The sequence below is a fragment of the Dermacentor albipictus genome, chromosome 9, assembly GCF_038994185.2.
Source record: "Dermacentor albipictus isolate Rhodes 1998 colony chromosome 9, USDA_Dalb.pri_finalv2, whole genome shotgun sequence".
Classification (NCBI taxonomy): Eukaryota; Metazoa; Arthropoda; class Arachnida; order Ixodida; family Ixodidae; genus Dermacentor; species Dermacentor albipictus.
The window spans coordinates 4,697,552-4,711,476 of record NC_091829.1 but is presented as its reverse complement, the minus strand read 5'-3'; the positions used below and the strand labels follow the sequence as shown (position 1 = coordinate 4,711,476).

The 13,925-nt window shown below is 43.9% G+C and overlaps 1 protein-coding gene across 7 annotated transcripts in view; it reads left to right on the top strand.

The window, feature by feature from the left end:
- LOC135906106 (GTP-binding protein 2) overlaps positions 1 to 13,925 on the top strand; it is a 133,904-nt gene that overhangs the window by 68,697 nt on the left and 51,282 nt on the right. For all 7 annotated transcript variants that reach the window (XM_065437314.2, XM_065437315.2, XM_065437312.2 and 4 more), the window contains exon 7: positions 4,938 to 5,027. In XM_065437314.2, coding sequence (XP_065293386.1) covers positions 4,938 to 5,027 — 90 coding nt within the window. The remainder of the gene's footprint in view (positions 1 to 4,937; positions 5,028 to 13,925) is intronic.

Below are 13,925 nucleotides of genomic sequence, written 5' to 3'. Positions count from 1 at the left end.
GTCTTACCGAACGCCTGAACCGCACATTAACTGACATGCTGGCAATGTATGTTTCCTCCGATCATCGCAACTGGGACATTGCTCTACCATTTGTCATGTTCGCCTACAAGTCACCACGCCATGACAGAGCTAGCTATTCACCCCTCTATCTCCTCTTTGGTCATGAGCCGACTTTGCCTTTTGAAGCTCTCCTTTTGACCACACTTGACTCGCCGACAGAGTACGCTCGGGATGTCATATCCACAGCGACCCAACCACGCCAGAAGTGCCGTTACGACCAGCGCCATCACGATGTGAACTACGAACCAGGTGCTCTTGTGCTAGTTTGGTATCCAACTCGGCGTGTTGGTCTTTCGGAGAAATTCCTCTCGCGATACTATGGCTCATACAGCATCCTTCGCCAGGTGATCCCTGTCACATATGAAGTGCCTCCGTTGAATGCCACGGTGCCTTCACCTCTCTCTGACATCATCCACATCAGCCGTCTCAAACCTTACCTTTCTAAGACTGACGAGCCACACCAATAAAGTGCTTAAGACGGGGGTGATGTCACAGTCGGTAATGTGGGAAGAAGAGGACGCTGAAGGCGGTCTTGGAGACGACGAAGAAGAGTTTAGTATTATCGCTGCTCTACGCTTGTTGGCTCAGCCATTAAAAGCCATCTGTAAATAGACGCACACTTCTTCCTTCCCATAACAATACCGACACTAAGCTCTTCCATGGGAGTTGTGGCCTACTGTCTGTACATGAGGCCTTCAGGCTTCTGGCGTCGAGCTTTTGTTCACTGACAGACAGCACAGCACTGTACGTACTTTGATATGTCAACCCACATGCCCATACCCAGCCAGACGAACCGTGCTGAGACACTTCACATGGTTTTGAAACATCCAGCATCGCCTGCCAATGGGTGGCCATGTGCCATCTTCAGTGCCAGTTGTCAGAGGTGATCAGGTAGCCATGATACTTTCTTGTTGCCTCTTTGCTGAACCAGCAGGCTGATTGACTCCAGTTCTGTTGTCTCTGTGGTAATCAGGGACCGAGCTTGGGAGCCTAGCCACTTGGACCCCAGTGTTCAATTTTCTGAGGCAACCATCAAGAGCATGTTCTTAGATGAGCTGTACTGTGTCACCTAAGATTGTGGCGTCCTCTTCCAAGGCTACTGCTACTTGCTCACATGCAATTTTCGCTTCAGGTTCTGGAGCAGTAATGCTGAACAGTGTCTCATGCATACTGTCACTTGGGTGGTCCTCACACTGGAGAGGGGCTCTGCTCAAGGCATCTGGAGATATATTTGCCAGTCCACGTCTGTGCTTGATTTGGCAATTGAAGCCCTGCACTCGTAGGACCCAATGCTTGACCCTGGGAGAAGCATAGTCGGTGCTAAACAGCCATAACAAGGGCCAGTGGTCACGGTGAATCTTAAAACTTGGGAAATTCAAGATAGGCCCTGGACTTGTCCACTGCCCACACTACTGCAAGGTATTCCCACTCCTGGACAGTATAATGGCTTTCAACTTCTGTAAAAACCCCACTAATGAAGGAAACAGGCTGCAGTCCATCAGGGCCAGCCTGCAGTAGCACTGCTGCAGTGCCGACAGAGCTTGCATCAGTTTCAGCTGCAATAGGCCAGTTTAGATTTCGAAATTTCATAACTGCAGCCTGAGCTAATGATTGCTTGAGTGCAGCAAAAGCCTGCACTTGACTCTCTGCCCACTGCCATGGCTCATTCTTCTTCAAAATGTCCGTAAGTGGGATGCACTGTCAGTGAGAAGTGCAGGATGACGTTCCTATAATAGCCAGCAAGCCCCAGGAAGGCTTGCAACTGCTTGATTGTGCTGGGTCTTGGGTAATCTGACACTGCACGCACATTTTCTTCATCTGGCCTACACTGCCCAGGTGATGATGTGGCCCAAGAACATAAGGGACTGATGATGCACCTGTATTTTGTCCAGTTTAATCCTAAGGCCAGCACTTTCAATACATTGCAGTACTTCCATCACCAACTCAACATGACTCTCAAGTGTCTCCGAGTAGGCTAGCACATCATCTAAAAGTGCCATAGCAAAGTGGTGATTGATTTCCCGTAGCACTCATTCCATCAAGATTTGAAAAGTTTTCGGGCCACCTGCCGCCCCAAAGGGCATTCTTACAAATTGAAACGTACACTGATGACAGGTGAAGGACATTTTCATTATGTTGGCATTGCAAACAGGAATCTGGAAAAGCCCTTTGAAGAGATCAAAGCTTGAGAACTACTGAGCTCTGCCAAGTTGTGCTAGTAGCCAATCCGCTCGACGCATTGGTAGGCAGGTGTTTTGGTTCGTGAATTCAACGGTCGTTAGTCTACAGCAAGATGGTAGCCTCCAGACTTCTTCCCGACAGTCATTGGGGTGCTAGTCCAAGGGCTGCTGCTTTGCTTTATAAGACCCTGCTCTGGGAGGTCATGTAAGCAGCCTTCAATGATTTTCTGCTTCTTAGCATTCACTAGACAGAGCTTGCCCCTCACAGGCGTACTATCCCCTGTGTCTATGCAGTGCTGAGCAAAGGTGGTGCGCCAAGGAAGTGTAGTGAACAAAGGGCTGAAGTCGTCAAGCACTTCATTCATGCTTGGTTGTAGTTTTGTTGCTACAATGCGGTGCTTGCCCTCTTCGGTTGGAATTCTACTCCCTATATCAGGAGCTGCAAGAACCTCTTTGAAGAGGGTGTGCATATGGTAAGACTCTCCATTTTCTTCTATTACAAGCAGTGTGACTGGGCCCCTGCCGCACTTAGCAGACGGCACAATGCATTGCGGCTCGGTGCCAATAGTCCATTCACTTAGTGCTACATGTATAGAGATGCCTTTTGCACTCAAAAGTCCATGCCGAGAACAATGTCCCAACACAAGTCTGGCACACACAGGAAGCGATGGTTGCAGCTACTCATAGCTGCCACAAGTGACAAGCGAGCCACATGTGTCTTGTGGTAAAGGAGATGACGCCGCCGGTCGGCAAAAGGAAGGAATGTACAAAGTGCTAAGAGAAAGAAGACAAAAAGAAGTCATCTCAAGAGAAAGCATGTGAAGCATGGGATAAGAGGCAGGAAAAGCGGCCGAGGAGAGCTGAGCTGGCGTGGCTGACGTGGGCATGGACTAGTGCAAATGCATCGCCAGCTGTGCTCCGGTGATGTGATCAGAATTTATCGGGGTTCTGACCAGAGAGAGGGTGTCTGAGAGTTGGCTGGAGTCGCGCTGTTGGAGTCCATGGAATCCCATGGAGTCGCGCTGTTGGTATCCCTATGACGGCGCTGCGAGAAGTGGCCTTTTAGCACAAGCTGGTCTTAATGGTTCATAGCTGACTGGAAGGCAAGGTCCCTTGCCACTTGGTCTCTCAGAGGCGGTAGCGCCTTGTAGTGCAACCGCCTCCAGGCATGCTCTGTGTTGCCGTCAACTGTCTTAGCCAACTCCACGAGATTGGCAACCTGTTTGCCTTCTACCAAGTCTTGGAGTTGCGGGTGCATTTGCCACAGCATGCGGTCCACCTTTTCTGATTCTGAAACTTCGCCGCTGCTCCGGTCATAATAGGCTGTGATTGTGTAAGCAAATTCTTTTAAATTTTCTTCTCGGTATTGCGTGCAGAGCTCAAGTTCTTAAGTGTTTCAAGCGGCGATTCATGTCAATAGAAGAGAATTCCACAATGAAGGCTGTAGTAAAATCCTCGCACGATGCAGACGTGGTCACGAAGCCCCACCACGACTTCATGCTGCCCTCCAGAGCAGCAGGCACAATGTGGGTAAGTCTTTTGTCAGCAGCAACACCGGGGATCAAACAATACATCTCCAGCCAGACCAAAAACTCAATTGGGGGGCTGGACGGTGTTGAATCCGCTGTATTTTGGGAACTGACCTCCGGCGAAGCGCACAGCAGCGTCACCTGACGGTTGTACCGCCGCCACTGCTGTCACAGAACCTGCTGGCGCTGCCTCTGCCGCCATCAGTCTTTTTCAAACTGCTGCCACGATTTGCTCGCATTGTATGGTGGAGCCATTGGTCTGCTCCAGCAGATGCTGCAGCAACTCTTCGGGCACATTCCATGTTCATGTTCATCCCGGACGAGCCCCCACTCTTTACGAACGACATCAGGTAAACATGTTCGTCGTAAACATTCCCTTTATTACCACGCTCTGTGACTCTTCCCTCATGCTATCCACATGCTGTCCATACACGCACACTACATCCAACACACACACACCTCATGCCACCCGCATCTTCTTTGTTCTGTCGCCGCCGCACTCATGCCACCTGGTCCTTCTTCCCCTGGCAACTACAGTCAACCGCGTGCATGGCTTCAAGAACCACGCCTTGCCTTTCCTCACAATTGTTATATCCATTAGTTCTTTATAACTTGTTTTGTATAAAGAAGTTTGTCTGTAGACATGACTTTTGTGTAGTTTGCAGGAAATATTAGATAATAGCTTCACTTAATGGGATGCTACATTGAATTTTACTTCTAGGCATGTGTTGTAGACCACATTGTATAGGTGCACCATTCTACTAGAAAAGAAGACAGCTGCTGACATAGGTTCCTAAAAACTTCTTCAAGTCAATAACATGCTCGTGCTTCTTCGTTGATACCTTCACATTTTTGTTGATGGGACCACATATAAATGCAATCGGGTTTTGTTTAATTTTTGTAGGAAATGCACTTAATGGCACATTTGTATCTGTGAGGCTTTAAAAGAGATCCAGCAATAGAGAAGCTGCAACACTTGGTCCTCTCTAGTAACATGTTTTTCAGTGGCTTCATGTAAAACACTGTCTGCAGGCCCATCTTAGTATGGCCTCATATTATGGAATGCAGGCACTAAGGAAACTGAATTTAAAACCATGTGCATGGTAGCCTGCAATGGTACACACCAGAATGAAGTAGATTTGTGTCTTGACTGACTGTCTCTGCGCAGGTGCCTCTGGCCATTGTGGTGAATAAGGTGGACACAGTGGGATCGGCAACTTTGGCCAAGACCCTGGCACAGCTGCATAGCCTGCTCAAGGCAAGGGGGCACACATCCCGACTGCGAATTGGGTGAAAGCCAGTGGTGTAGTCAGGAATTGTTTTCAGAGGAGGGGTATGCACTTGACTGGTGAAAGGGTTTGGGGCAAGCAGCTGTTTGTGTGCATATAGTTTTATGCCAGGTATCCTTGGTACCATAGAGTTTCCTACTAATGTTGTTAGAGGGCACTCGTGTACTCTGCTTGCAGTGTACACAGTGCCAGGGGTATGCAATTCAAAAGGCAATGCTTGCAGTGAAAAGGAAAATATGGATACTAGCTAAGGCAATGGATTTTACGGTCAATGACATCAATGGAGAAGTGCACCGAGCAGGCTGTGAAGGCGCTGTGTGACGGAATGCATTTGACATTTTAGCGATACATTTAGCATACATTTTAGCGATAGTGTAACAACATCGGTTGGATGTCCATTTGCGGCATGAGCAGTAGCTTATTTAGACGATCCCCAGGCAATCAAGAAGGAAGATTAAGTATTTATTGTAGTGACACACCAGCAAAGAGCAGAATTAGACCACAAGGAGTTAAGAAAAGACGCACAAGGGATAAGTATAGAAACAGAAAAAGTTTTTACATAAACATGCAGGGTGGTCATGACAGGAAAAAAAAGGCTGGAAATTGAAACGGTTCTCAATGACAAAGCTATTACCGTATACGCATTGACCAAAACGCATCTGTGTGATTTGATGCACCCACCTGTTATCGACAATTTTGTATAAGAGGAGTGCAACAGAATGACTGGATCAAAGAAGGGCAGGGGTGTAAACATGCTAATTAGGTGAGGTATGAAGTGGCAAAGGGTAAGAGAGACATGTAAGGAACATGTATAGATTAGCGGGACATGGGAAGGAAAAAATTCATGGCTTGGCGTAGTTTACCAATGGACAGGTAGTGATAGCAGAAATAAAGATAAAGAATTGATTGATTGCATTGGAAGCGAGTTCAAAAATCAGGCCGAGTGGGTTTAGTAGGAGATATGAGTGCACACATGGAGGATTTAGACGGATATGCGGATTACAACGGTCCTCCAATGCTGGATCTGTGTGATGAACCTTGTAGTAGTTAACAGGGAGAATAAGTGTCATGGACAGGTAACATGGCAATGCGGGAACAGGCAGTCATGTATCAACTAGGCCTTAGTCTCAATAAGAGTCTATGAACAATTCAACCAAATGATGATAGACAAACATGGAATAAAAAGGCTGTGTAGCAATCATAACCATTTAACCTTAAATTTAGGAGAAAAACTAAAGCAAAACAGAAGCCAATAGCATCAAAATTTTTACAAATAAATTCAAAGCAAATAACAGATATTGCAAAAAAACATATAGAAGAAAATAGAGATGTCTCCTGCAACAGTCTGGAAGTATAAGGAACTGAGAGGTGTTCTGCAGCAGAAAAGACAGACATGGCAAAAGTTGGATGGGAAAGAGGAAACCACATAAGTTGTGGAACAAGAAAATAAAGCAAGCTATAGAAGAGCAATGAGCAGGCTTCTAGAGATCATCAAGAAGCCAAAAAGTTGGGATTACATGAAGAAGAGGTACTCCTTAGATTGAAAAAATACCGAGAAATGAAAAAGGCTGGCAAATCAACTCGTGCAAGAGAAAACTAAATGCGCAAGTGAACGTTGGGTGCATAACATTTTGCAAAAGAGACAAAGGTGCCCCAAAAAGATTTTTGAACCATATAAGAGCGCTCAGAGCTCCAACTAAAAATTGTCAAATGGCTATAAGGGATGAACGCAGTAACGTATACAAAGGAGACGATGCGCTGCGGTAAATCACAGACGTTATGAGGGATAACTTCACAGACGTTGTTAGGGACTCTTTTGCACATAAGAAAGCATAGTTCAGAGTCAATAGATCCAGCAAGAACAGAGAAGCCCTAGAGATAAAAATTACCGAGGGGCCCGATTTCTTTAGTCATATCCTAAGAAGCCAACAAACACTGACACCCAAAGACAACATAAGGGAAATTACTTGTGCTTAATAAATGAAATAAAGAAACTATAAATAAATGGAAATCAAAGTGGATGAAAAACAACTTGCTGTAGGTGGGGAACGATACCACAACCTACATAGGGGAAATTACTTGCGCTTAATAAATAAAATAAAGAAACGATAAATTATTGTAAATCAAAGTGGATAAAAAAACAACTTGCCGCAAGTGGGGAACGATCTCACTACCTTAATAAATGAAATAAAGAAACAACAAATTAATGGAAATCAAGGTAGATGAAAAAACAACTTGCCGCAGGTGGGGAACGATCCCACAAACTTAATAAACAAAATAAAGATACGATAACTTAATAGAAATCAAAGGTGCGGAACGATTCCACAACCGTCCCTACCTTTGATTTCCATTAATTGATCGTTTCTTTATTTTGTTAGTTAAGCACAAGTAATTTCCCCCTATGTTGTCCTTGGGTGTCAGTGTTTGTTGGCTTCTTATGTTATGCTAATGTTGGTGACCTATAGAATAGCAATGCAAGTCGTAAAATTAGTACTGTCGAAGTGGGTGGAAAAAAAAATGATGTCCGGGGAGAACAACAGAATGGGTTCAGACTAGGCAGACGCTTAGAGGACAGTGTGTTTGTACTAACTCAGTGTATAGAGATTTCAATAGCTCAGAATAGACCTATTTAGATAGCATCTCTAGATATTGAAGGAGCCTATGACAACGTAGATAGGGAAATGTTATGCAATATTCTCAAGCACAAAGGCATAGATGACAATTTCTTGGAGCTGCTGAGTGATTACTCATATATAGAGACAACTGAGTACAAATTGTAGGGGAAGGCAGAAAATGTGTGAAGTGGTGGATATTCACCAAGGACTGAAGCAAGGATGTCCTCTGTCTCCATTATTGTTCACGCTTTATGTTAAGGCATAGAAAGACGATTGGAAAATAGTGTATTAGGGTTTGATTTATCCTACATGAGTAATGGACAAATGGCACAACAGAAATTTCCCGGAATAATGTACGCGGATGACATAGTGCTACTAGTGGACAATGCGAGAGATTTATAGACACTTGCAAATATCTGTGGCAATGCATCGACAAATCAAGGCCTTAAGCTTAGCACAGAGAAATTGGGAATTGTGGTCTTTAATGAAGAGACAAGTAATTATGGAGTGTCAGTTCAACAGCAAGTCATACCTATAGTCAGGCAATATAGATGCCTCGGTGTATACATAAATGAAGGAACAGCTTACTCAAGTACCCACCAAGGTAATTTGGAAATAAAGGGGTAGCGAAATGCAGCAATAATGAAACATAGAGTACTTTGGGGCGACAATCAATATGAGGTGATGCTTGGAATCTGGAAAGGAGTAATGGTACCAGCACTATGTTTGCAAATGCCATTCTGTGCTCCAAATCGTATATCTTGTTGGGGTTTGAAGTTAACCAAAGATCAGTAGGTTGGTTGGCTTTGTGAGCCCATGGTAAAACCATAAATGAGGCAGTGCAGGGTTACAGGAGTTGGGCCTTCTTGAAGTCGGAGAAGCACAGAGCAAGATTAGTTTTGTAGAACGTCTCGGGAACCTGGATCAAAATAAATGGGTGGCTAAAGTGCACAAGTATCTGTACCTGAAAAGCATAGGCACAAACAGAGGAAGAGATCAAGAAAGTTGACAGCCATGTACAGGGTAATTGAAAGTGTGTAAATAGACAACCAGGAGTCATCAGAAAGAAAGTGAGAGAAACAGAGACAGTGAATTGGATGCACAGAATGGGAACAAAAAAGACCATGGAGATTTACAAGAATTAGAAGAAAGAAATTAGAAGGGAGAATCTTTATGGTGACAGAAAGCACAGTGCCTTGCTATTTGAGGCTTGAGCTGGTTGCCCAAGGACAAAAACATACCAGAGCAAATATTCAGAACTAGAGGAGGCATGTGTATGCTGCAGTAAAACTCCAGAGAATATTCAGCACATCCTAATGGAATGCGGAAGGGATTCATCCAGTGAAACCCGTAGGTAATGTACACCTTCCAAAAGCACTTGGATTTAACGTGGATGGAAACATCAACTAGTCAGCGGCCGAGATAAGCAAAAGAGGTTTAGAGTATTGATTTTAAAAAATGCATGGAAGAAATTTATACAACATAAGTAGTGATACAAAGGAGATAGAGGAGTTTTAAGGCTGGGGGGAGAGATTGTGGAGGTGTATACAAAATGCTAGTATGAAAAACATGTGCAGTATACCTGATTAAAACAAGCAGGCTCGGTGACTATTTGTCACCGCCATGTTTCAAAGATGATGCCAATAAAGCATAGTCGTTATCACCATCATCATCATTGAGCTATACTGTGCAAATGATTGTTAGTACATGGATGTGCCTAATCTTCATGCTTATGACTTTAGGCGATCTTGTGGCTTTGTTTACAACTACAGTCGAACTCACTTATAATGATACTGGTTTTAACAATGTATCAGATACATAGCAATATACCAGTGATGGCACCCTTAATTCTTGCATGTGTTCTACGGTAAAATAAAACACTTACTACAATGCTCCCACGCCATGTTATGCTGGCTACAGGGTGTGTGCTTCGCAAGGAAAAGTAATGCCAAGTTCTTGTGCCTTCACCAAAACCACATTCCTTTGCTGCGCCCCTCCCCTTCTCCTTTCCACCCTCTTGCTGGCATCGGAGGAGTGGAAGGGATACTAAAGAGGGCGACAAATACCCTGTCACACTGGATTCGAATGGCATTCGGTGCAATTAATGCCATTGGACTTATAGTGGTGCTGCACAGGAAAAATAAATGTAATTTGGTCATGAAATCAATGGCGATCATTCCAAAAAAATTGGCATGAAAATTAGAACAAGGTATGTGTAAGTGCCTGAAAAGTCAATCTATTTATTTCAGAATAAATATGGGGTGTCACTTCGCTGAAATAACACTCATATAAAACTTCTATTTCAAAATGTCTGGGCACATAAGCCGAGACAAAGCTTAGCCAGCGTAGTAGTCAAAGCCGTAGAGTTGGTCATAGTCAATAAATTGAACACAAACAGTATGATTTACATGGCAGTGCTGAATGATGACACTCCGTTGCAGCACGTGAAACGGTTAGTTGCCGTATACCTTGCTTTGTACATGTACACAGGCGTCCGTTTGTTTACAGTATGGCCGGCTAGTAAAGCGACGGCGGCCAGATGCCACTGAGGTGGAGAGCAAGAACATTTTGTGACAGTCTGCGGTACTGCTTTCTCTTGTTAAAATGACGTGCAAAATAAACACCTTTTTACATGAACACTCCTCAAGTTACAAACGCTGTGTCATCTTTTACATTGGCCCTGGGGTAGAGAATATGCACTCACTTCAAGTGCAAAGCTGAGTGAGTTTCTTGAACTCACTCAATTGTGGAAGTAATTCGATTCTAATGGCATTAAATATTGCTGCATAGCAGCTGAATTATGTCATTCAGTGCTAATGCCATTCAATTCGAATGACATTAAAACTTCCAGTGTGACATGGGTATAAGGCCTGCTGTGTGGGGAGCACTGCAGCACAGAGGTGAGAGTGGCAAAGCAGGGTTTTCTTTTTTCTTCTTTCCTGAAATTTGCATTCCTTTTCTCTGTGGTGCAGACACCCAGTAGCCAGATTTACTTGTTATAGCCAATAATGCGGCATGGGAACATTGCAGTAAGTGGTTTATATTACCATAGAATACATGCAAAAGTTCAAGGTGGGACAACTGCTCATTGTTAAATTTGAGTATTGTTAAAACTGGTAATGCTATAAATGGGTTCGAGTGTGCTTCGGCCTGTCTGAATAAAATGTTTGAATGTTTGTCCCCTCTGCTTTTTTTTGTGCAACTCCACTGTAACAATTATAAGTTATAACAATGGGATTTTCTTGGCACTCGGATATTGTTGTAAATAGGTTTGAGTGTATACTACATACCTGTCTTTCTTGCCTCAAGTTTTGAAGAAATCCTACTTTTCTAAATGCAGAAGACAATAAGACTGCTTACATGAACAAGCACTATGAAATTTTGCATTTGTAGTGCAGTAGTTTGTTGAAAGTGATCGATTTGCAGTCACAATACCGTTCGAAGCCAGAAGGATGAAGTTTAGGTAAATTCATGTGCCGTAAGCATCATTCTTGTGCTGGCTGAACTGCCCTGCTCGCAGCTCCTGTAGATACTGGTGCCACAAGTAATTTTTGTAGGAGACTCTAAGTCTGGAAAACCGAAACTTAAGGAGGGGAGGGGGGCAGGACATGGCCCAGTGTTGCCCCCCCTCCTTAGCTATGCCCCTGGTGAAGGACAAAGGCTACAAGTCAGCTCAATGAGATATGTCGCGCTGTCAATAGACCCTTTTCATAATTTGCAATTGCATTTCCCTGCACTTCACATTTGGCCAATTAATGGCGGCACTGGTCGTTGTTCAAATGAAGAAAAAGTGCTAGCTGCATTCTCTGAAGCTTGTCACTTGTACACGGTTTCATTACGAGAGTCACGTCTACATTTTTTATGTCATAATCGAAAGCAAATTGTGCTTGCACATGCCGTTTGCAAAAATGACTACTCCACCATTAGTTGTATAAACTGCCTCATAGGAAAGCTAGCTTTACAATTAATAAAAGGGCCTATTCATTGATATTGCTACATGCTATTCGAAGTAGATGATGTGGCTTCACAAGGTGAAGCCACCATAACAGATTCTCCGTATTTGCACTTTAAAAATATTGTGGAACGTTTTGTCACGTAGTGCTTCTTCATCACAGCAGTGCCCAGCAGCACATTCATCAGATTTGCTTCACAGTGACTCTGGCTCTTGCAAAAACTGAAAGAACATGTGCCGAGAGTGCAGTGATTTTCATCGTATAATGAAATCATAGATGCATGCTACCTAACTCAGTGGCTGTGGCACTCCACTGTCGAGCACAGGACTGGCTGGATTCCCACATTCTGATGGGGGCAGAAACGCTTGTGTACTGTGCTTTTGGTATGCAAGAACCCCAGGTCATCAGAATTCATCTGCAGTTCTCCACTGCGGCACCTCTCACTGTGCAACTCCGAGAACCCCATGAATTAAGTTGTGGAGAGGCATAGTTTGCAAAAGTTAGACAGACGTGGGTAGTGGTGCAAATGCTCGCTGGGGGAAGTGCAATCATCCTGAAGCAGAATGTGTTGAAAGATGAAGCGGGAACAGTTGCCAGCTTTTGCCTGGTTTAGGGACAGCTAAGGCACACTTCGTAGAAAAAAAATTTCTCATGTATCCGCACTCGATGGCCTGCAGCTCATTCTATCCAGGGCAATACAATGATCAATGTAAATTATGCATGGGTAGGGTGGATCTGCCACATATTCTATGGGCATGCTCGAAGGCGGCTGCTTTCGAGGGCCGCAGAATTCAAAACCGGCAGCAGTGGGAGACCCTGCTGCAGCTCACACACCATTATTTTCGTGGCTGACGCATGACAGCTGTAGTTTAAGCCCATTTTTTATTTAGCCAAATGTAGTACCAACCTGAAAATAATACACACGGTAATTATAGAGATAGTAAAAAAATAAAAAAGTTTTATGCACATAATGTAATGCAGAACATGAATATTTACCGTACATCAGTAATATTCTAAATTACAGCCATGCAAGCATGCCAGCTGATTCGCTCACTTTTCTCAGACTACACATTGCCGGTGAAATCCTCCTAGAGGTACTCATTTGGGTCTACGAAATCATTCAGTGTTCCGCACTTAAAGGTGCACATGACAAGTGAGCCAATGTAATCAGAAGCCGGTGCAGCTCTTAACCCTTTGAGGGTCGATTTTTTGCGCCACATGCGACTGCCCAGGGTCGTTTTTTTTTTTTTTATTGCAGATTCCGATTCTTCTTAAGGATTTATTTCGAAAAAACATTACCGTAATTTTTCTAGGGCGACCGTAAAGGGAGAAAAAAATATTTTGTGTTGGTATATATGCACTCTTCATTCATGAATAACAACAATAAAAAGGAAAAAATTATCAGAATTAAAATTTTGATGCATTTTTATGCACATAGTTTAAGACTCTGAAAATCCACACACTAGGATGTTTCGCAAGCCTCAAATGTTCCTGCTCTTACACTAATACGTACGTCCATAGCGTAATCGAACTGCGTAAGTGCGCGCAATCAAGAAAACTGTTTGGTTGTGTGCCCATCAAAAAAAGCAACACGTGTGACAAACTTCTGCTAATCTTCATCTTATCGCCAACCAGCTAGGGCAATTAGTTCTCGCGAGACTTTAAAAAAAAGAAAAGAAACGGAAACGCATGCACGGCGGCATCCTTCGTATGCGCACCCCTGTGAGCACTAAACAAGCGAGAAACAAGCGGTCGCTTTCTGAGCGATTAGGAATGAGATAGCCATCAGTTTCGCAAGCGCAAAAAACCAAAACCGCCCGTGAAACAAAATCCAAACGGCCGCCTGCCCACGCTCATGCCAATGCGCAAGCAGTAGTATATAGACTCACGGGAGCAAGCTAGCGCCAAAACAAACCATGCAACAAAAACCGAGAGAGGGAGGCCTCGCATGAAAAAAATTCACTGTATCCCCACATAGTGGCAGCACATGACGGAAAAGAAAAAGTTAGGAAATTGGTACGCTTTTTAAGCGTACAGACGGCGCCGTAAATATACGGCATCGACCATTTTGGGACTTGCTTGCAGCACCATATATTTACGTCATTGACCATAAAGAGTTAATGTTCAATATAAGACACATAAGTAATGCATGCACTCCATATCACAAGTAATGTAACAGTAGCAATTGAAAGGGAGGCACGAGTGGTTGCTGATGGGGATTGACACTGCGTCATTTTCCATATAGCATTATTACATGCATGAGCATGATTTCTGAATAGTCATCTCCATCACGGTTTGC